Below are 21,744 nucleotides of genomic sequence, written 5' to 3' on the forward strand. Positions count from 1 at the left end.
TAATATTGTGCGGCCACTCTCCGTGAAATAACGGAAAAATAAATTTTAACCCAAAGGGTATTTGTGCATAGTCCTATAAATTGTATGTCATTCCTGGTCAAATTTATGTGAATGTGTTTGAACACATTATTTTGTTTGTTCAAATACATCATTCTGCAGTATACAAAATAACAATGTAAATAACCTAACTGTTCACTGAGGTTATACAAGTAGTGTGAGAATGAATCACTGAATTAACATTTCTCCAAAATTATCTTACCAGCACTACTGTGTAAGATGATGAAACCCTTTTCAATTGTTATTAGTAGAGAGAGAGAGAGAGAGAGAGAGAGAGAGAGAGAGAGAGAGAGAGAGAGAGAGAGATTGATCTGGAAATATTTTAGGCATTTAAGAAAACAGTACATTGTTAAAACTTAATTTTTAAGGAGTTTATGACTACGATGATACCAGTATACCAGCCAAAACATTGACTGGCATTGGCAATGTAAAAACTTCCTTTTCACTACACCATCACAGGGTCTATTACCAAACACAACAGCATATTTTTAAAACATTATTAATAAAGTTCACAGGATGCTTAAGCCATGTATGCGTAATTATGACCATAGAAACCCACGTTGTCTCCTAAAACACACACACACACACACACACACACACACACACACACACACACACACACACAGTATTACTTCATCAAGAACACACAGAAGCAAGTAACAGCATGTCACATTTTCATAATAATAAAAGTGGTAACTAACACTCAACATGATGCAATGGAACAGTTAACTTCTGACACAGCACTATATTGCGTATTTGTTACTCCTTTTATCACATTACACACAATGTAACTTTCTGTTTATTGCAAGTGATTAGCAGTGATTGGACTGAAGTAACTCTTTCTTTCCATTAAAGTGGAAAATGATTCGCTTTGCATTTCAAGCCATCATGTCTGAAGAAATATTTACTTTTGCATTCATACACTAACTATTCTTGTAAATTAACACAGTAGCACACTTCACAACACAGCACTTCTTATGTCATAATAAGCATACTTAAGAAATGGAGCACGACTTTCTACAGTACACATGCAAACTGAATTAGCTGCTGATTAGCGACGTCCATTGGAGAGGGGTTCTCCAGAGGGGGGACAGGAGGCAGCATGGACAGAGAGACAGAGAAAAAAAAGAGAGAGGGAGGAGGCAGTGGGGAGCAAATTTAGGAGGGTGATAAACAATAGTAAAGAGGTGCTGAGTGTTGTTGATCACAAGTAAGTTATCTACTCTGTAAGCTGTATGTCACTAATATAAATCTACAAAATTTACTTCATTCATATTATTTTGAATTTCAATCAATTAAAAGCCAAGAAAATAAAATACATAACACTTTGTTATCTATGAATGATGTAACTTTTTAATGGGTACTGGTTTACCTTCTGCACCAATTTGATTAGATTTTATCCTCTCATTTAACTCATCAAGCTCAGTTTTTAATCTAAGGTTTTCTTTGTTAATTCTTTCAACTTCCTCTGCTCTTTCTTTTTCAGACCTTTCCTTTTCATTAATTAAATCCATTTTTTCATCTCTCTCATTTTCAAGTGACTTTTTCAGAGTTTCCAAGTCTTCATCCTTTTTGGTCAACAAAGCAACCATGTGTTTTTTCTCTGTCTCCACAACTCTCAAAGCATCAAATTTTGGTTTCAGCTCAAGCAATTCTGTCTGAGCCAGCTTCAAAGCATTGTTTTCTTTAACCTGCAAACAAATTATTAATAAATAATTTTCAGTAATAAATTGTATTGTCTGAATTATTGACTAATACCACCTAACATCCGGAAACATGCATATAATCATGAAAGTGAAATGAAATCCTATCTTAAAATGATATTTTACAACAATTAACAATAAATGGAACTGAAATTATTATCTAGAACTAGTCATACAAACTGCAAAACCAGTTAAATATGCGTTAAACAGAAGGGCTACTTCTTGTTACAAGGAAAAATGCATTGTTAGGAATATACTTTGAGGTTCCAATGAAAATTATAATTGTAAACGGGAAGGAAAAAATCCTCTGGCTTCAATGCAAGAAACTCATCTCTATGAGATAATAATGAGGACATCATTTTTACAAATTATCGCAACAATAGCTTACAAGTGTAACTTATCTCACATTCATTTGTCTGCAAAACTCTTCTCTGTACCTCCATTACAACTCTCACTGCACTTACTAAGAGCAAATGATGGTAATATAAATGGGTACAGCACATAAAATGCATAAATAAGAGTAGAACAGAACTAACAGCAAACAAAATGCTAAAAATAATGCTTTAGAAAAGTTGAACAATGTTCATACACAAGAAGAAACAAGTGAAGTTAACACAAGTTACAAATATATGCGTGTGGGAACCAAAACCATTAACACTGAAATAATAATTTTGAAAAAGTTTTCAGAGCATAAGTTACAAAAAAGAAACACACATAAGTGAAGATGATTAATTGTGTGTAATTCACTAAGTTACATACAAATGTCTTAAGTGCATTACACACATGAGAACACAACCCTAGAACAGAAGTACCTGCATTATGCTTACAGCCATCCATTGATTATGAATAAAATGTTAAAAACCAAGGAAGATGGTTCCAAGGAACGCATATTACAGTGAATATAAGCACTATCTGAGTAAATCAAGTGACATTTTGTTGCAAAATCATTCTTGCCTAAGACAACATTCAACTTAGTTGCTTCTACCAAGCACAGAACATTTGGCTCCAGATTCTTCAATACTTCACACAGTTCTCAGTGCGTGAACACCAACACTGAGAGAATGTCTTACAAAATTTGGAGGGGGGACAATATTACACTAAGTAAATCAGATGATCAAAAAAGATCAACAGCTAGCCAAAATTTATTAATGATTAATTAAGAAACTACACTGATAATACTTTCACAACTGTGGTATCAACCACAGCTATAAAACGTATTTTAGTATCACTAGCTGAAACACTAAACTTTAATATTATACTTTACTTTCAAAAAATATTACTTATTTGTTAGTGGGCTCATGATGAGAATGGCTTTGTGGCACAGGGGTATATCTCAAATCAGAAATTCAGAGGTATTTTATTCAATCCTCAGAATATTTTGTAACTTTTTTCTGTCATTTTTCACTTCTCCCCTTTGCAGTAATGATTTGAGTTGTATTGCCCTATGTAAAAAGTGTCCAGATGTACTACAGCTCAGAGTACACAATACACCTTATATCTCCCCGTAACTTTGTGGGAAAGTAAACTGAAAGGTCAGAAGAAGGCAAGGACATCCTATCAATATGATCATGCTTAGTAATGCACTTCAAGTTGGAGACTGTTTCACCACAGACTCATGATACAAGAAGTAATATTAAAAATTATAATTATTAGCTAACTAAATATTCTGATAAGAAATGAAACTATGAATTTGCAAATTACTATACCAGTTCTCCAATTTTTTGTTGAAGAGAAATGATTTTGTTCTCCAGTCCTTTATTCAACTTCTTCACGTGCTCAACAGAACGTGCTTCCTGCCGAAGTTTACGGAACTTGCGCCGGGCCAGGAAGCGACGTATAGCTGACTGTACCAAAATCACTTGTGTTCGTTTACGTGCATACCACTTGCGTGCAAGCCAGCCACGGACGTACCGTTGTATTATGATTGCCTATGAAAAAAAAAGAAAATCAATCAATTCAAAATGAAGTACCCGCTGACACACACACACACACACACACACACACACACACACACACACACACACACACACACAGTCTGTCAAAATATTCACTGTTATCACTACTGTCCAAATATCAGTTTAGCCAGAACATACAGCTTCCTATGCTTAGAGCGTCAACAATTTCCACTTTATAATTCCACTGCATGGTATCATCACCTCCCTGCACAATGATGTGTTAACAGTTTTGCAAAAATTTGTGGTGTAATCAACTTTTTCCCATTAATTTAAATCACTCACTTTATACCTATGTTAACAAATAGTTAATCAGATGACATTCAAACTGTGAATACATTATTTGCTTCACAGTGGGATGCCTGTATTATACCTTACATTAAGTCACCTTCAGTTGCATCACTGAATCATTGATACAAAAATAAGTTTCCAATTTTCAGTTAACATGTCTATAGCATACCATTTCACAGATCTGTTCCCTTGTGTCTAATGATATTAGTTCTCTTTATTACATATGGGTAGCAAAATAAGCAATAGTTCCTATTCATGGCTTTGAAGTATAAAATATTTAATTTTTATAGTTTTAGCTGATTGTTAACTATACTCAAGTATTTAATTATAAAATTAATAAATAGGCCAATAAAATGGCACAGCAAACACAATGAATACAAACCCCCACTTAACTTCTACAGTTTATAAAGCACATATTGATTGTAATGTGTCAGTCATCTCAGTTTTGACCTCCCAAGGCGTGTGAAAGCACAAACCTCCGACTCCAAAACTATTTGTGTAATTTATTTATCATTTCCACACTGGAACCCCTATTTATACTGTAAAATATCAGTGTCACATTATTTAAGAAATGTCCTCTGCTCTTCACAAAGTTCATAAATTCAATGGTCTACGGGACAAACACACTATGATGCTTTAAGCCGCCTCCCCCCTCCCCTTTTTTTATGGTAATATAACCTGGCTTAATAGATGCATGTCATCTCCAATCCACATTTAAAATCAGCCATATAGCTTTATAACCACTAAATGCCTGCATATTTCTTACATCACATGGAGGATCCATGGTTTCAGGTAGACTACAGAATATCAAAATCAAGTCAGACATGAAAATCTTGCGAAACAATTAATGCAGTTTGTGGGGATGGCAAGAATTTTGTACACCCTGGTGATGAGCTCCCTTCTGACTGTGGTCCTAGCACAAGATCCACAAGATTTAATTTTCTGCCATATCCCACAGAAGCTAAGTATATCCTGGTTGTGCTGCTGAATACTTACCTGAAAACTACTGCATTAAAATCTCATGCTGATTTCATCAGCACTACTTAATAGTTCCCATAGACACAACTTTGCATTAACTACTGTCCATATTCATGAAATAGTCACAACTGACTATTATACTTTCGAGGGAGTATGATAATGCTGTCAATGTTGTGTCACTCTTACACTTATATGGTAAACTGATGAACTGTGGCTATCCAGAGAACAAAATTTCATTAATGTGGCCTCCTGAAGTCCTTATATTCACACTATCTTGTTGCAAGCAACACAGTCAGACTTCATGGATGCAAATGAACAACTGAGGTAGGTTTCTTCCACTAAATGGTGTACATCTAAGTGACTACTTCACTGTAACCATCCAGTATAGTACAGCTGGATATATAATGTTATCAGATAAACTTGACCAAAGGGGGTTACAGTTACAGCAAAATGAATGGTAAGAGAGTGTTTTAACACCAGCGAATCTCTCTTTTATGAGTGGTCAATAAATGAAATACAATGCAAATCCCAAAAATTATCGACAATCGATTGTTCATGCAGCATACAAACACTTGTTCACTTGTGAAGTTTATAAAACTGGCCATCTCTGAGATTTTCACTTGGTATTATTCCACACAACATTGTCCACTGACCACCTGTTAACTTGTGATGATAGCTTTTTTCCAAAGGCTCAGCATTGCTCCTGATACCAGGAGAGGTGTCACAGCAGGGAAGACACCAGAAGACATTCACAAGAAGTGTACACTCATGTTCCTAAATTAAGGATAATTGCAGAATGTGGTGCCACACAACATGGCACTAAACAAAACTGGTGCTAATAGCATAGGCACATAGGGAACACACATGACACAGATCTGCAAGTCCATGGTATTGGTGATACGTTGAGAAAATCGTCCCGAAACACATGTGAAACAGTCCTGAAACACACGTGCTACAAAACACCAATGTTTCCTGCGCATGTGCGCCGACATTAATATGGGATATGATCACCATTCACACGTACACAGGCCACACAAAGGGCTGGCATACTCTGGATCAGCTACTGCTCCCATTCTTGCACCAATGTCTGTCTGAGCTCCTGAGGTGTCGTAGGGGTTTGAAGACATGCAGCGATACATCGACCGAGAGCATCCCAAACGTGCTCGATGGGTTTAGATCTGGAGAACAGGCAGGTCACTCCATTCGCCTGATATCTTCTGTTTCAAAGTACTCTTCCACGATGGTAGCTCAGTGGGGTCGTGCGTTATCATCCATCAGGAGGAAGGTGGAACCCACTGCACCCCTGAAAAGGCGGACATACTGGTGCAAAATGATGCCCCAATACACCTGACCTGTTACAGTTCCTCTGCCAAAGACATGCAGGGGTGTACGTGCACCAACCACAATCCCACCCCACACCATCGAACAACGACCTCCATACAGGTCCCTTTCAAGGACATTAAGGGGTTGGTATCTGGCTCCTGATTCACCCCAGATGAAATCCCAGTGGCAACCACTGAACCACTGTTCAGACCACACCTGGACTCGTCCGTGAACATAACCTGGGACCACTGTTCCAATGACCATGTACTGTGTTCTTGACACCATGCTTTACCGGTTCTCCTGTGACCAGGGGTCAGTGGAATGCCCCTTACAGGTCTCTGGGCGAATAAACCATGTCAGTTCAGTCATCTGTAGACTGTGTGTCTGGAGACAACTGTTCCAGTGGCTGCAGCAAGGTCCCGAGCAAGGCTACCAGCAGTACTCCGTGGCCGTCTGCGGGCACTGATGGTGAGATATTGGTCTTCTTGTGGTGTTGTACACTGTGGATGTCCCATACTGTAGTGCCTGGACACATTTCCTGTCTGCTGGAATCGTTGCCATAATCTTGAGATGACAGTTTGTGGCACACGGAGGGATCGTGCTACGACCTGCTGTGTTTGACCAGCCTCTAGACGCCCTAATATTCTACCCCTCATAACGTCATCAATGTGTGTTCTTTGAGCCATTTTCAACCCACAGTCACCATTAGCATGTCTGAAAACGTCTTCACACTTACTTCCTGCGCCATACTCTGACATGCACCAACACACCTCTGCATATGTGGACTGCTGCCAGCGCCACTGTGCAACGACTGCAGGTAAAATGCACACATGGTCATACCCCGAGGTGATTTAAACCCATAAACCACCCACCAGAGTGCTGTTTCACCATGTATCAGCATTATCCTTAATTTATGAGCATGAGTGTAGTTCGAATCATATCATGTCCATTCAGATTTTGGTTTATTGTGGTTTCACTATCATTTAAGGCAAATTCCATTGTCTAGTAATGTAGTATATAGTCCCATTTGCACAGTAAAACTTATTTATTTACTTCAACAGCCAGTACTGTTATTTCTTTGCAGTGATGTTCAGCAATGGTTTTCGAATTTTGATCTGCAAAGAAGTTACTAGAGGGGCATCAAGACTGTGATTAAGGGATAACTTCAACACCAATAAAATTTTTAAAACAAATGTTTAGCATCTGAAACTGGTCATTGAACTAAATAACTTTTACTGTGTAATTGGCCTGTATATTATGTAACTGTTATCTGACCACTGCCAACTGCTCCATGACACCATAACAGACATTACCAAAATTACAGGACAGTTTCTTTGCTAAGACCACCATCAAGTGTTTCCCCACTACTTCTTTACTTGAATTAAGGTTTCACCTGTAATGATTGCCATGGAAGAGAGACTAATTCAGTTTCTTTCTTGTCTCATTACTGATTGTATGATCACAACAAAATACTGTGATCTGCTTATGGATAGCATGTAACGTGTAGCAGAGAACAGATTTCCCTGAAGTTTCCTGCTGCTCACACAAGGATGCTTTGACAAAGTCCTAATAACAAGAACAATTACATAGCATTATTTTAGAAGTTAATGAGTTTTATGTTGTGATGGACCATTATCTTTGTATTAGTATGTGGAAGCCAGTAACAGCCAATTTTTACATAAGAGCCACCAGTTGCAGGCAGTATTTTACTTTTACTGATTTTAGGTTTCTATAAAATTACAAAACAAAGAAAGCATAAATAAAAAAACAAATATTGTTGTCCTGTGTTAACCACTACCAGCAGTAGCTTGATTGAAATTCCTGCTAAAGACATTGTATTATTTCACTTTTATATCAGACACAGCATAAAAAAAAAATAAAAAAAATAAAAAAAAAAAACAGCATACAATTGATGGAATTCTTGGAAATTATTTCATGCATGTCGTTTACTTCAGGTTTTTTTGAGAAACTTTTGAGAGCTGAATGTGTCAGTAATTAACATATGGACAATGAAATGACATTCAAAATCCAGATATTTTTGTTATGCAAAAGATGATACTCACAGCATGATTATACCTCATCTGCTGGTACCTGCGCCGAGCCAGTAAACCACGTGCTCTTGCTTGGAGACCCAACACACAAGCTTTCAATGACTTGTATTTTGTGCGAATAAGCCAACCTCTCGTATACCGTTGAATTGTTACTGCAGCCCTTGTTTGTCGCAAGAAATGTGCTTTCCTGTAATAAGCAATTGTTATGTTACATATTACAGCCATGCTAGAAAACCATTAGTAATGTGGATTATGGGGTGAAAAAGTGGGTGGGGAAACAACCTTCAAAAACTGCCTCTGCCCTGGTGTTTCAAGACTTCCAATCACCTTTCACTTGGTTCACCAGAGAGAGAGAGAGAGAGAGAGAGAGAGAGAGAGAGAGAGAGAGAGCTATGGGAGGGGGAGCAAACCGCCACCACATTATTCATACCTCCTTGCAAGAACACCTCGCCCATAGCGCTGCAACAACAGGATAGACTTCTTCACTCTTAAGTATTTCTTCCGGCAGATGAATGCTCGCACTTGTTTTTGAATGATGATGCAACATTTCCTTAGCTTGTCTGCACGGAGTTTTTCCAAGTATGCAACTTGTCCAGCTCTAAAAAAAATCTTTGTCTTTCCAAACTGGAATTTGTCTGTGTCCTGCAACATACATATAAAGCTAAATCTAAAAATGTTTTGTTGCTATGTGTCCATCATCTACAAATACAGCAGAAATCTCTTAACTACATATAATCTGATCTACATCTCTACATAAAAAGGAAATGAACATCAGTTTATTAACCACCAGCTATAAATCAACTAATAACTATGTATCTCTTATATTCCAGTAAAAAGCTTATTTTCTAAACTATCTCAATACTGCACTAAAATTGGAGAGGGGAGGGGAAGAGAGGCCACATAAAATAGTTACCTGACCCACAACTGTGATGTGTAATTAATGTGTACCACAACCAGCATTGTGTTTGCTGATAAAATAAGGCTGTTTAAAACATTTGCAGCTCATACCCATACTTCAAAGTTGTGAGAGTGAAGTAACACTTTCACAATTAGCACTGAAATCTTACCACATTCTCACTGATCAGATTGATTGAACATTAAGATGGATGAAATATATATCAGATTTTTAATGTCATGTAAGGGTGCCATTTCTTTGGAGAGGGAGAGGGGGGAGAGAGGGAAAGAGAGAGGGGGAGAGAGGAGAGGGGGGGTGCCAGAAGATCATCGAAAGACAGCATTCTCAAACTCTTCTGGTCATTGTCAATACTGTTGCACGCCTTTAGTGCTGAAAAATGCACCAGATACTTTCCAGTGGTACTGCAAGGATTAAAAGAGAAGCACGTATAGTCTATTTGGATGATATAACTGTGTTCTGCAAATATTTGTGTTAGGTCACGTTTTAAGTTGGGAAACAGATGGACTGAAGCACCCATAGTATATGGCTGAGACAGCTTAAAATGGCAGGAAGGAATTAGTCAGTAACTGAGAAAGAAATTCTGGCATCAATATTCAAACAATAATATTTTCGATGTTATTTATATGAATGTCATTTTAAAGTAGTAACTGATTATACAGCATTCAAATGGTTAATAGGACTTAAAAGATCCAACTAGCCGATCAACCAGATGGCCTTTGCATCTCACTGAGTTTGATTTCAATGTAATATATTGTCCAGGAAGGTCACACGCAAATGCTGACAGTCTGAGTTGCGAAGTACACACTTGGGAATGCACTGGCATAGACAAGAATGACGGGAAGGAAGCACAAAGCAATGACCCACATTGGTTAGCAGTTCGCCAGGCAGACACAATTCAGCATGGAGAACAGAGTATTGTACAGGAATATGAGATGCAGGCTGAGTGTCTTAGTGCCAGAGAGTTATGAAACCAAGTACAGAGGAAGGCCCAAAATTTGATTTTAACCAGACATGATAGTTGTAGGGCAATGAAATGCAAAGTTACAGATGGGGAGAGTGTGTGTGTGTGTGTGTGTGTGTGTGTGTGTGTGTGTGTGTGTGTGTGTGTGTGTGTGTGTGTGGTTGGGGAGGGGGAGGGGGGGGGGATGGTTATATGTCAAGAGGTACAGCAAAATGTTGAAGGTGAGGTGTATTGATCTTTAGCGCCAATCTCCACCACCGTCCTAATGTGTGATTACGGATGGACAATGCCAACTTGGCTTAAACCCACAAATACAGATACACCCAGCTCCTCTACAAAGTGCCCCATACAAGAACCAACATTTGTAGGAAGGTGGACAATAGGCTTGCATGTTTCCAATGTGGATGTCCTGGACATGTTGTATGTTACTGCAGACAACAAAAACAGGTCTTTGAAAACTATGTTGCCAGATGTCAACCATCAGAAAATATATATTCAAGCCAATCAACTCTACCTGTGGGATGAAGCCCATAGCAGTACTCTGGATGAAGTTGCTTCCCAACCTGCCATAGCTGTTCCACATCATTTTACACAGGACTAGCCACTCACCTAGCTGCCAAACTCATGAAAATTAAGTAAGCCAACCATCAACAGAGATGAAGCTGCCACACATGAAAATCCTCCCTAGACAACAGTTACAAATCTCTCAGGAAATCTCACTGCCATCACTGATGGCCAATCTGTCCAGGAGCTAATCAACTCAAGGGCTTTTTTCCTGTAATGTTGAATATTTATTGTCACCAGCTAGGAAAAACTATATTCCATGATACAAAAGCAACTGTGATGATGGTTGCAAATGCTGACGAACCTGTATTGCAAGAATAACTGTCAGTAATACAGCCCTACAAATTTGTCATTTTAGTAGAATTTAGTCATGATGTTATTCGCAGAAGGAACTTCTGGCAAGTATCACAAGCAATCATACACATGGATGGCCTAAGGTCCAGATCAATTAAGCTATTCAAGCAGGCACATAAACATTGCCCTGACTGGTTGTTTGGCATTGAACACTGTTACTCCAATGTCACCAGCAAGACAAGTTTTTGTCATCAATCGAGATCCTCAGATAAACTGTCAACTTTTGTCAATTGCAAAAAGTTGCTCAGGGGCTTCCAATCCAGTCCACGAAGGGTAGCATAGTGTCATTCATCAAAAACTGTGCTCTGCTGCCACTACAGGTAACGTAACAAAGGAAACAATTATCAAACTGCCAATATGATCTGGTCAACTGAGGAACATCAATTAGCAATAGCCACTCTGCATCAATTTTCAGACGCTTTTAAAATCGAGAATGGAGAAAAAAAACAGGTCAAGTAGCCCATGGTAACACACTATATCAGCACTGGGGGTCATCCACCAACTCTAAACTCTTACAAGGTGCTGCCAGCTGAACGTCTGATAATCCAGGAAGAAGTGGACAAAGGCTGCAAGATGACATTACTGAACCTTCTGAGAGCACTTAGTCCTCTTTTGTAGTCCTTGTGGAGATTTACCCACTATCATGCACTGATCACACCCTAGACCCCTTGAAAGGAGGAAAGTTCACGGTCCAGTTGCATTGCTGTGACCAGCACCTATGTTCAATGTCAAAGTGCAATAACCCCTCATGGATGGCAAGTGGCAGCACTAGCAATGGAGGGTACATAAAGCACGTCAGGAGGACATGAAAACAGTGTAGTAGTAGTAGTAGTTGTTGTAAAGTGCAAACGGGGCAATTTATCCTATGTCCAAAAGAGCATCATTATTGGCTTTTTGGCCAAGGGTGGAAGCATTTTTAGAACAGCTAAATTTGTAAACTGTCTGCATGCCACTGTGTTAAAGTATATAGTGCCTAGTGAAAGAGTGCTATTCAAAGCTGGTGCCAAGGCAACTATGATGCACTTATGGGACATACACAACAGGGGTGAACAATGGCTGCGGAGGTGTGTATGAAGGAATATTCATGTAACTGTTGAGCAACTGACCACCCAGATGAACCAAGGGGCTACCAACAGGTGTCCTCAATGATTGTTTAGTCAACATTGCTGTGAATGGATCTCCACAGTAGGCACCAGGTTCATGCACCCATGCTGACTGATGTTCACTGAGGATGAAGGCTGGAATCTGCATGCCAATAGTGCAACTGGACATCCACTAAGTGGCAATAGGTGGTTTTCCCAGAAGAATTATGTTTTATGCTGGGAACAATCGTCAGAAGAGCCCAGCCAGAAGGGGAATCATGATGGTCTGGGGAATGTTTTCATGGCGTTTTCTGCATTATCTCATCATTCAGGAAGGCATAATGGATCAACAGAAACACACATTTATCCTTTGGGTCCATGTCCATCCCCACATCCAGTTTGTTTTTCCTCGGCATAATGGCATCTAAAAGCAGGACAATGCAACGTGTCACATAGCGCACAAGTACAAGTGTACATGTGTGGTTCAACAAGTACCAGGATGAGTTTACCTTATGCTTCTAACCACCAAACTCCCTAGCATTAAACCTAATCAAGAATATGTGGGCCCAACTTGATTGGGCTGTTTGTGCCATGGATCCTCAATCTAGAAACCTAGCACACCTGGCACCTGAGTCAGCATGGCTCTACATCCCTGTCAATACCTTCCAGAACCTTACTGCCTGTCTTCCTGCACATATCACAGCAGTCCATGCTGCAAAAGGTGGTTATTCAGGCTTTTGACAGATGGTCACATTTTTCAACTACAGACACACAGACAGGGCTACTGGGAAATTGAGGTTAACAAAGTTGACTAGGAAATGATTGCCTTCCTAACATCTGATGGTCTCAGTGTTCCAAGTTATGCCATTTTGAGTATGTAACACTCCAGCCACGTTTGAGTATATGGACGGTTAACCTGCTCTGACACCTTACATGAACGCTGTCTCTTTGTTATCCGTATGTCCCCTGACGCCCATGTTGAAGTGTGTTCATACTGCAGGTCTCTGCCTGAGCTGAAGAATTGCCTCTTTGTAGCCCAAGAAATTAAGTCTTGGATGGGATGGTGTGAGGGGGGATGGGGTGGGGGGGGGGGGCAGTTAGTTAACAGTGACTGGGTCCATCAACATGCAGAGAAATTAAGAGCAGTCAACGTAATACCAGTGATTCATGAAAGGACTTATGTACCAAGGTGCATCCCTATAAGAAAGGAATACTGTGGGGAGATGCCAAATTTTCCTGAAATTTGATGCAAGGAAGATCCTTCCTTGTCCTTAAGTAGGTGCTAACACATTCTCCAGTCCTAGAGATAAAACTTCACACTGACACTAGCAGTTTTTAAATAGGGGCAGTTTCAGTACAAATTTAGGAAGGTTCTGGAAATGTAATGATAGCTCACGTTTCCAGAGTACACAGCAAGCCCAAGACAAATTATGGCACCAAGGTTTCTGTAACACATCATCACAGTGTATACAAAAACAGACACCAACACTAGGATGCCAACTACCTTTTAAGGAATCCTTTGGCATAAAATGGCAGAGTGGACAAAATCTCAATCATCACTGCCTTAAACGATACTGCTGCTGAATGGAGGAAAGACACAGCACTGCTGAAAACCATGATGGCCTTAGAGGAGGAGGAACTGAGGAAAGGAGAATTCTAATTAATAAACACAGTATTGTATAATAAGTAGTATGATCTAATGGGGTGGAAATTAATCATGTGCTTTCAACTCACCAGAACACCCAGAAACACACTATTAATCAACTGCACCGAGAAAACCTGAGAGATCATGGCAGAAATGATTGCTCATCATACCAGATCATCTACTGCCAGCTAGCTTGAAGTACTTCCTTGATGCTCCAGCACATCCAGTCACCTGGGATTTGTGAATCTCTACACAGAATAAGACATAGGTATCACTGGCAAAGTCTCTACTGATGTGTTAAAGACTACATGAGCCACTGTGAGGCACACCAGCAACGCCTCAATTACCTCCGGAGCACCTTATACCAAATTCTGTCTGCAGCAGCGACAGTCCATCAAACTGGAATCTACTTCTTGGGGCAGTTCCCAAAGTCGACAAATGAGAGCCAGTGGATAATAGTCTGCACAAACTACTACTCCCACTATGTTGTCACCAAAGCTGTGCTCATTGCTGAAGCTCCATAAATTGCTATGTTCCTTGTAGAGGATGTCATTCTGATGCACAGAGCACCCCATGTGATGATCTCTGATTATATGAAAATTTCCCAGGTGAGACTAGTACGAGAGAAAATTTCACATTGTGACATCAGCCACAAGATGACAACTGCCTATTACCCACAGAAGAAGGCCTCACAGGAAGCTTACTTAAACATTGGCAGACACGCTGTCAATGTACATTTATGTCAAACGGAGAGACTGGGATAAAACATTGCCCGTCATGACATCCACATGTAACACAGCAAACCCATAAGGTATCACACTATTCTTTCTGCTCCACAGTGACGAGCCCAAAACGACACTGGACAAAATGCTCCCTACGTCAACCACATGATACTCAGAATGACTACACGAAACAATTCACCAGCAGGACCCAAGAAACAAGACAGCTAGATGCCCATAAGAACTGGCAGCACTACGACACTAAGCACCAGCTGGTAAGAGAGAGCCTGGTAGAGTATATGGATATTTATGCCTGTGCAGAAAGTGGGACTATTAGAAAAGTTATTGATGCACTACTTTGGGCTTTTGATTGTATTGTCCTTTATCTCTTCTTGTACTTTACATACTATGTTTAGGATTATGAGGCTTCATCAAATAGACAAAGGTGCAGAGATGTCATCTATGCACTCTGTATAAAGCCCTACTGCAGTTCTGAGGTGCAAATCGACAATGGGGGCTTCTCACTCGAGGAAACTGAAGACCCATTCGATGATCGCAAAGCTTTAATCAGAGGGGCTACATTCAATGCTCATAGTCATGAGAATGATGTAACAATATGACCCGAATGCAAGGATCCTCCAGCACTGCCGTAGAGAAAATCCACCCTAAGATCTACATCCAGGATGCAGTCATCAGCTCCAATGAGAATCTCTAGAACAGGGGGTTGTGGGTTGTTCTTGAGACGGAACAGTGCCATAAGCTGTGCATGCCGTGTGGAGCAGTGGTTAGCCTTGCTGCCAGGCATGCTGTAACTTGCCAGTTCAAATCCCATCGCCAGAAAATGTTTGTTATTTAGTGCTTATTATTTCTAGAATGTCCTCAAAACTTCTTATGCTTATAATATTTGCACATCCTGGAATACTATATACCTGTACAGATCAAGGCACACACTGCCCAGGAGAGTTCAGTTCAGTTCAGGTCTGGCTGTATGTTGGTGTCTGTAAGATGTGCCTTCAGTGTTACATGTCACACTTCACTGATGACTTTGCTTTCAGACAGGGACTTGATTATTATTACAATGTGCCAAAATTATGAGAAAAGAAATGGTGAACACACAATATCTTTAGGAGCAGATATGGATGAATGTGATAAGATGTGAATGTAGTAAAACAGTACAATCTGGCCATATTTTGTTGGTCTGAAGGTGGATAATTTTGTTTCTGGAATTTGTAGAGTATTCTGCCTTGATTTTGCATTAAGAATAAATATAGGATCCCACTGACAGTTTATAGGGATGTGTGTCTCAGGTTGTGTATTCCTCTGCCAGGAACTGTGACATGGTTTTATTTTAGAAAAATTCCTAAATTTGCAAAAACGAATTAAGTACGGGGTTTACTTGTATATTATCAACTGGGTTGCCAAGTTCTTTGAAGAGACATACATTCAACAGGCAAAATGTAGGTTATTCAAACATAGCTCTTAGGTTTTTTAGTAATATGTGCTCAGTACACGTGCGGGTCTTGTACAAAGATGTGTTGTATTGCAAGTAGAGAGAATTGTAAATGAAATTAGTTATATTGACTAACGTGGTTATTACAGTGATATGGAAAGTCAAAAAATCAATTAAAGAATTTCAGTGTAATGTTATGTGAAGAGAAATATGAACAAAACACATCTTAAGTGGCAAAAATGTTTAAGATTAACAGTCATGCATACAACGAGAAATGGTACTTGCCTGGAACAGTTTTTTTTTTATTTTTATTTATTTATTTAAGATTCAGTAAATATCATGAGAAATATTCCAGAATGATGACAGCATGAATCAAACCAGTTTTTTAAGAAAATCAGAAGTGTGAGTTCAAACTGAATTAATTGTCTAATAAACACTGACACTAATTTCAAGTACATCATCTTCATCATTAACTCTAACGGAAAACAAAGTATCTATTAAATTTCAATGTAACAATGCCAAGACTGAAAAGGATGTGTCTACATCCACACTCCGTAAGCCACTTATGGGGTGTGGTTGAGGGTACATGTGCACTAGTGTCACTTCCCCCTTCCCTGTTACAGTTGTTGGGTACTGTCCGCAGGAAGAACAACTGCTACTAAGCCTCCATGTGGGCTCTGATCTCTCTAACTTCATCTTTTCACAAGATATATGCAGACGGAAGCAATGTACTGGCTGAGTCTTTTAAGAACGTATGCTCTCTAGACTTTAATGGTAGACTATACTGTGATGCAGAACACCTCTCATGCAGTATCTGCCACTGGAGTTAACTGATCATATCCGTAATGCTTTGTAAATGAACATGGAATTACATGTGCTCCTCTACTTTTGATCTTCTCTATTTCCTCTATCAAACCTACCTAGTACAGATCCCAGATTGATTAACAATACTCAAGTATTGGTGGACCGAGCATTTTATAACCTCCTTCCTTTGTTGATGGACGGCATCTCTTAAGGATTCTCCCAATGAATTTGTCTGCCATCCAACTTACATACAATTAATTTTATGTGGTTGCTCCACTTAAAATCACTCTGTACACATACTCCTAAATATTTTATGGAAGTAACTGCTTCCAGTTATTGTTCCGCAATTTTTCAGTCATACAAAAAAGGCTCTTTACGTTTATGTACTTACAACACTTTGCATTTATTTATGTCGAGGGTCAACTGCCACTCCCTGCACCAAACATCAATCCTATTCAGGTCATCCTACATTCCTCCAAAACAGTCTGACTATTAATGCTGCCTACTACTGTTAGTTTTATATCAAATTTGAGTTATTCAAAGTAATCTCTCATGTGTTGCTTTCTCACAACCACATCAGATCACAGAGCAGTGGACTCCCCTAGTGTATTCTACACATAACAAGTACACGCAACACTTTGAGCATTAGTCCCTTGACAATTTATAATGAATTTAACAAAAATGGCATTAAAAATTGTCAGTACAATGGCGAAAGAGTGAAGAAAATATGGGTGAATATGATGGAAAAAAGTTGTCTTCAATACTCAAAATAGAATTGTTATTACAAAAGATTACAATTATTGTTACCATATATTTCAACAGTCTCCATTATTTGCCATTTGATGACACTGTAGTTAAATTTTATTTATGCAATGTCATTCTAAACTTAAGACAAATCTGTCAATTATGGCATTACAGTTGCCTAATAATATGAGTTGCACTATGGAATGAGTATAAATAAAATAGGTGTGGTGACAGAATGTAATTGGTAATTGTCAGTGAAAAAATGAAAGTGGAGACATACTAATGAGAAAAAGAAGAAATTTGGGGAGAATTTAAGGAAAAGGGCAGAAGCAAAAAATTGTAAGGGAGAGTGTAGAGAGAGTGGATAAGTTTGTATGTATTACCATGACAACAAATCATACCCAACACATGTTTTGCTACAGACTTTACATATAATTCAAATAGTCTATAAGCTTACTAGAATAACTAAAAATATGAATAAAAAGTGAAGTGAAATTGCTTTCTTTCATTAATCAAAAAATTAAGCTTGTGATGAGATGATGGTGGTGGTGATGGTAGTAGAAGTAACAACAACAACAAAAGAAATTAATGGTCAATAATCACTATACCTTTATAATTTTAGATACTATTCTTTCACAGGTCAATCTCAGGTTATCTCTTTGGATATCTTTGTACAAGCAAAGAACACGGTATCTGTTAAAGAAGTCACCATACGTCCACCTGCAACAATAATACAAATCATAAATTACAAAATACTGTTGTTGTAGACTAATAATTTTCTTTCACCATACTTATTTCAACAACTGTTTTTAAGCAAGGACAGTATGTTTTTTCCTAAAATTTGCACAACAGTCCTTGTGTCATTCTCCACATTAATAAACTATTTTGTTACCAATAATCAGTTGTGCGAAGGAATACTATTTCCTAACTTTGCTAAACAGTTCAAGAATAGGAATCATATTACAAATATGAACTGAGAATTGTGATTATTGTACATTAAGAAGTTGCACCAAAAGCATCCTCTTCCACTGTCATAATACCACGTATCTGTACACAAGAAACATAGCTTCACAACTTTAATTCCACCAAAAAGGAAATGAAACCAATCTATGCTCTTACATTAGCACCAAGTTCCCAATCTTGTTTTTATTGTAACTGTTGCCATGTTGCGTTTTACATGCGAATATTATTTTGTCTGGCACTATGGAAAAGTTTTGTAACTCAAACAATTCACAGTATTTATTTCTGCGTGGTACTAATCAAAGGTGTCATACAATACAGAACTCTGGCTTCTCACGAACTGCTGCTCACTTCACAGACTAAGTTTTGAATGTTTTTACATAATGGATTTTCCAACCACTGCAGACTTCCACAAGCAGTGGATGTGTTGTCACTGTCAGTCAGTCAGGCAGTGCCCTCTCTGATAGCCTTTGTTTCTTTATAGTTTTGTAGCGTAAGCTAGTTGAGTTCTATACACTTTGAGTAATGGAAATAACTACAGCAATGAAAGGGAAATTTATCTTATCAAGGATGGTTATCACTGCTGGGTGCACAGACAATGTGACAAGTATACGAACTGGTTGTGCATGAATTCCATACAGAATAAGTGCCCAGGCCATCTAAACACTGCAAATGGCAGAATCATGGCTAACCAATAACATATTTGCCCATTTAATGAATCATATGGGTAGATTAAGAAATGAATATTATGTGCAGGGAAAAAAATCCACAAAGAAAAGATAGTGCCTGTTCTTCAGTGTTTCAAAGTGGAATTTTTGGATATGAAACATGAAGGTTTACATTTCGTCACAAAGAGAACTCCGAGACTGCATTTTGCAAAGCAAGAAGGGAAGCAATTGGGGATGACCCAAAAACCTTCAACTGGGAGAAGACATTTTGAAATCAAGTGACGGTAATAGTATACTGAACACTGACAATAGGTCCGTTCCAGGCAAAAGGATCCTTGTGTTCAGTTCAGAAGAGAGAAAATTCTGAGTGAAAATTTAACTTGTCTTATGGACAGGACATTTGACAGTTTTTCAAATAATTTGAACAAATGTACACCATACACATTGACATCGGAAGCGTAGAGGAAGAGACTAAGTTATTTCCTGTTTTACTGCTGGCTGACAAAAGTCAAAATACACATGAAAGACGTTGTTCTGGACTGAAAAATAAGATGACTGGGTGGTTACTGAAAACTGCAGTGATAGGCTTTGAAATGGCTACAATTAAAGCCATGAAAACAGTGTTCCCTGAAACACTCCTTCCCGATTGCAATTTTCAGTTCAACCAATGGCTATCCAGGAAAGTAACAGAACTGGGATTAACAGAGGAATTCAGAGACAGAGAAGAAATCTGATTTTTTCACTGCATACCTGCTGCATTTGCACACCTTCCACCGAACCATGTTGTAGTGTGGATGGTAATATGGAGGAAATGCCTAGTGGAGAAAAGAATCACGAAATTCACAGATTATATGAATACTGCTGAAGCTTCGGTTAGGAAACTGAACTCCTCAATAATCAAAAACATCCAAATGTACTATACTTTCCGATAAATAAGTTGAAGGCGGACACAGTAAATGTTATATTTGCAATTATTAATACAAATTTCATTGGTCTGCCTTTTCAAAAAGGAAGACAAAGACAAATCCAGACAAAAGGTTAAGAGTCACAAGAATGTGTGATGACTCTGAGAATTTGAGAAAGACATTTAAAATATCTAATTTTCTTACAAAAAAGTTAGTGAGAAATTAAAAGCATAAAATTAGATAAGTAGTTTAATCATTTGCTGCAGTAATGTTGCAGAAAGAAAAAGAAGGCAAAAATATAAACTGAAAAGGCAAAAATGAAAACCATTTAAACATCTCTCTGCACTTTGTGCATAGCTAGCTGGATAAAATGTGAAAGAATGTTATTTAGCGGTCTGTTGAACCTCCGACGATGTTGCCTTCTTTTGATGGTTAGAAAACACATGGCTAAAATATTTTCAATCAGAAACATGTCAATGTCACAGGTCAGAAGACCCTTAGTCAGAAAGCCCAGGACACCTCTGAAAAGCATGCCCTGTTATTACTAGTGCCAATTTACTTAAATTAATAATTATGGAAATCACTTCTAGATTGCATTAGTGTAACATATACTGGCTCAAAACAGCCTATTTTGGAAAAAGGCATTACTCTCTCATCTCACCTACTAGCCTGATGTTTTCATCTAGTACATCATACTAATCATTAACATAATTTTACACAGCACATTTTCAGCAGTCCATGCACTGTTTAAGTTCGCCCTTTTTAACAATAAAACTGCTGTTGACTGGAATTTAAACTACCAAGTCAAAATATTCTGATAAACTATGGGAGTTCCTGATAAGGTACTTATTAGTTTTGTTTAGAATATTTGGAGGTTTCCAATATTACACTTCATGTTTGCTGGGAAACATGTGTAAACTTCGGCACTAGACCACAATACTCCACACTGAACAATAGTCTGAAAATTATTTTTACTTCTTGGAGAGTGGTAGCAATTTTCATAGTAGATCCTAAATTCACTGTTATTATTAGCCGCAAATACCACTAGGTAGCAACTGCATTGATCAAGGATCACATGAAGAAGCTTCTGCACAATTATTGATTATAAACATTATATAATGTTGTTCTTGCAAGAACTGCGTAACATACTTTCTTGACTTTTATTACACTGCTTATGGATATCACGCCATAAAACAGTATTGACTGAAAATATACAAAGCATGCTGGTATTTCATATGCTGATAGGCTAACCAAGAAAAATTTTCTAAGAGCAAAGGAGGCAGAACTGCATTTATTACTTTTTGTTTACTTAAGTTATCCATGTAATGTTGCCACCTCAAATTAAGCTTATAGTACAAGAGTTTTTACCCAATTACAAAAATTTATTTCTAAGGAACTATACTAGATACAGCTATATAATTTATTGCAACTCTCTCTCTCTCTCTCTCTCTCATATATATATATATATATATATATATATATACACACACACACACACACACACACACACACACACACACACACACACACACACACACACACACACAGCTATACAGCTCACCTGTTACAGTTCAGCGACAGTTCCCAAGATATGCCAGATGTGGAAAGCAGCAAAGG

General features: G+C 38.4%; 1 protein-coding gene across 1 annotated transcript in view; it reads right to left on the bottom strand.

Annotated features, from left to right (window-relative positions):
• LOC124721661 (unconventional myosin-Va) overlaps positions 1 to 21,744 on the bottom strand; it is a 348,113-nt gene that overhangs the window by 37,149 nt on the left and 289,220 nt on the right. The window contains exons 14-18 of the mRNA XM_047246731.1: positions 18,203 to 18,314; positions 8,786 to 8,997; positions 8,368 to 8,542; positions 3,467 to 3,688; positions 1,430 to 1,748 (exon numbers count right to left, since the gene is read on the bottom strand). Coding sequence (XP_047102687.1) covers positions 1,430 to 1,748; positions 3,467 to 3,688; positions 8,368 to 8,542; positions 8,786 to 8,997; positions 18,203 to 18,314 — 1,040 coding nt within the window. The remainder of the gene's footprint in view (positions 1 to 1,429; positions 1,749 to 3,466; positions 3,689 to 8,367; positions 8,543 to 8,785; positions 8,998 to 18,202; positions 18,315 to 21,744) is intronic.

This window comes from Schistocerca piceifrons, chromosome X (genome assembly GCF_021461385.2).
Source record: "Schistocerca piceifrons isolate TAMUIC-IGC-003096 chromosome X, iqSchPice1.1, whole genome shotgun sequence".
Taxonomy (NCBI): Eukaryota; Metazoa; Arthropoda; class Insecta; order Orthoptera; family Acrididae; genus Schistocerca; species Schistocerca piceifrons.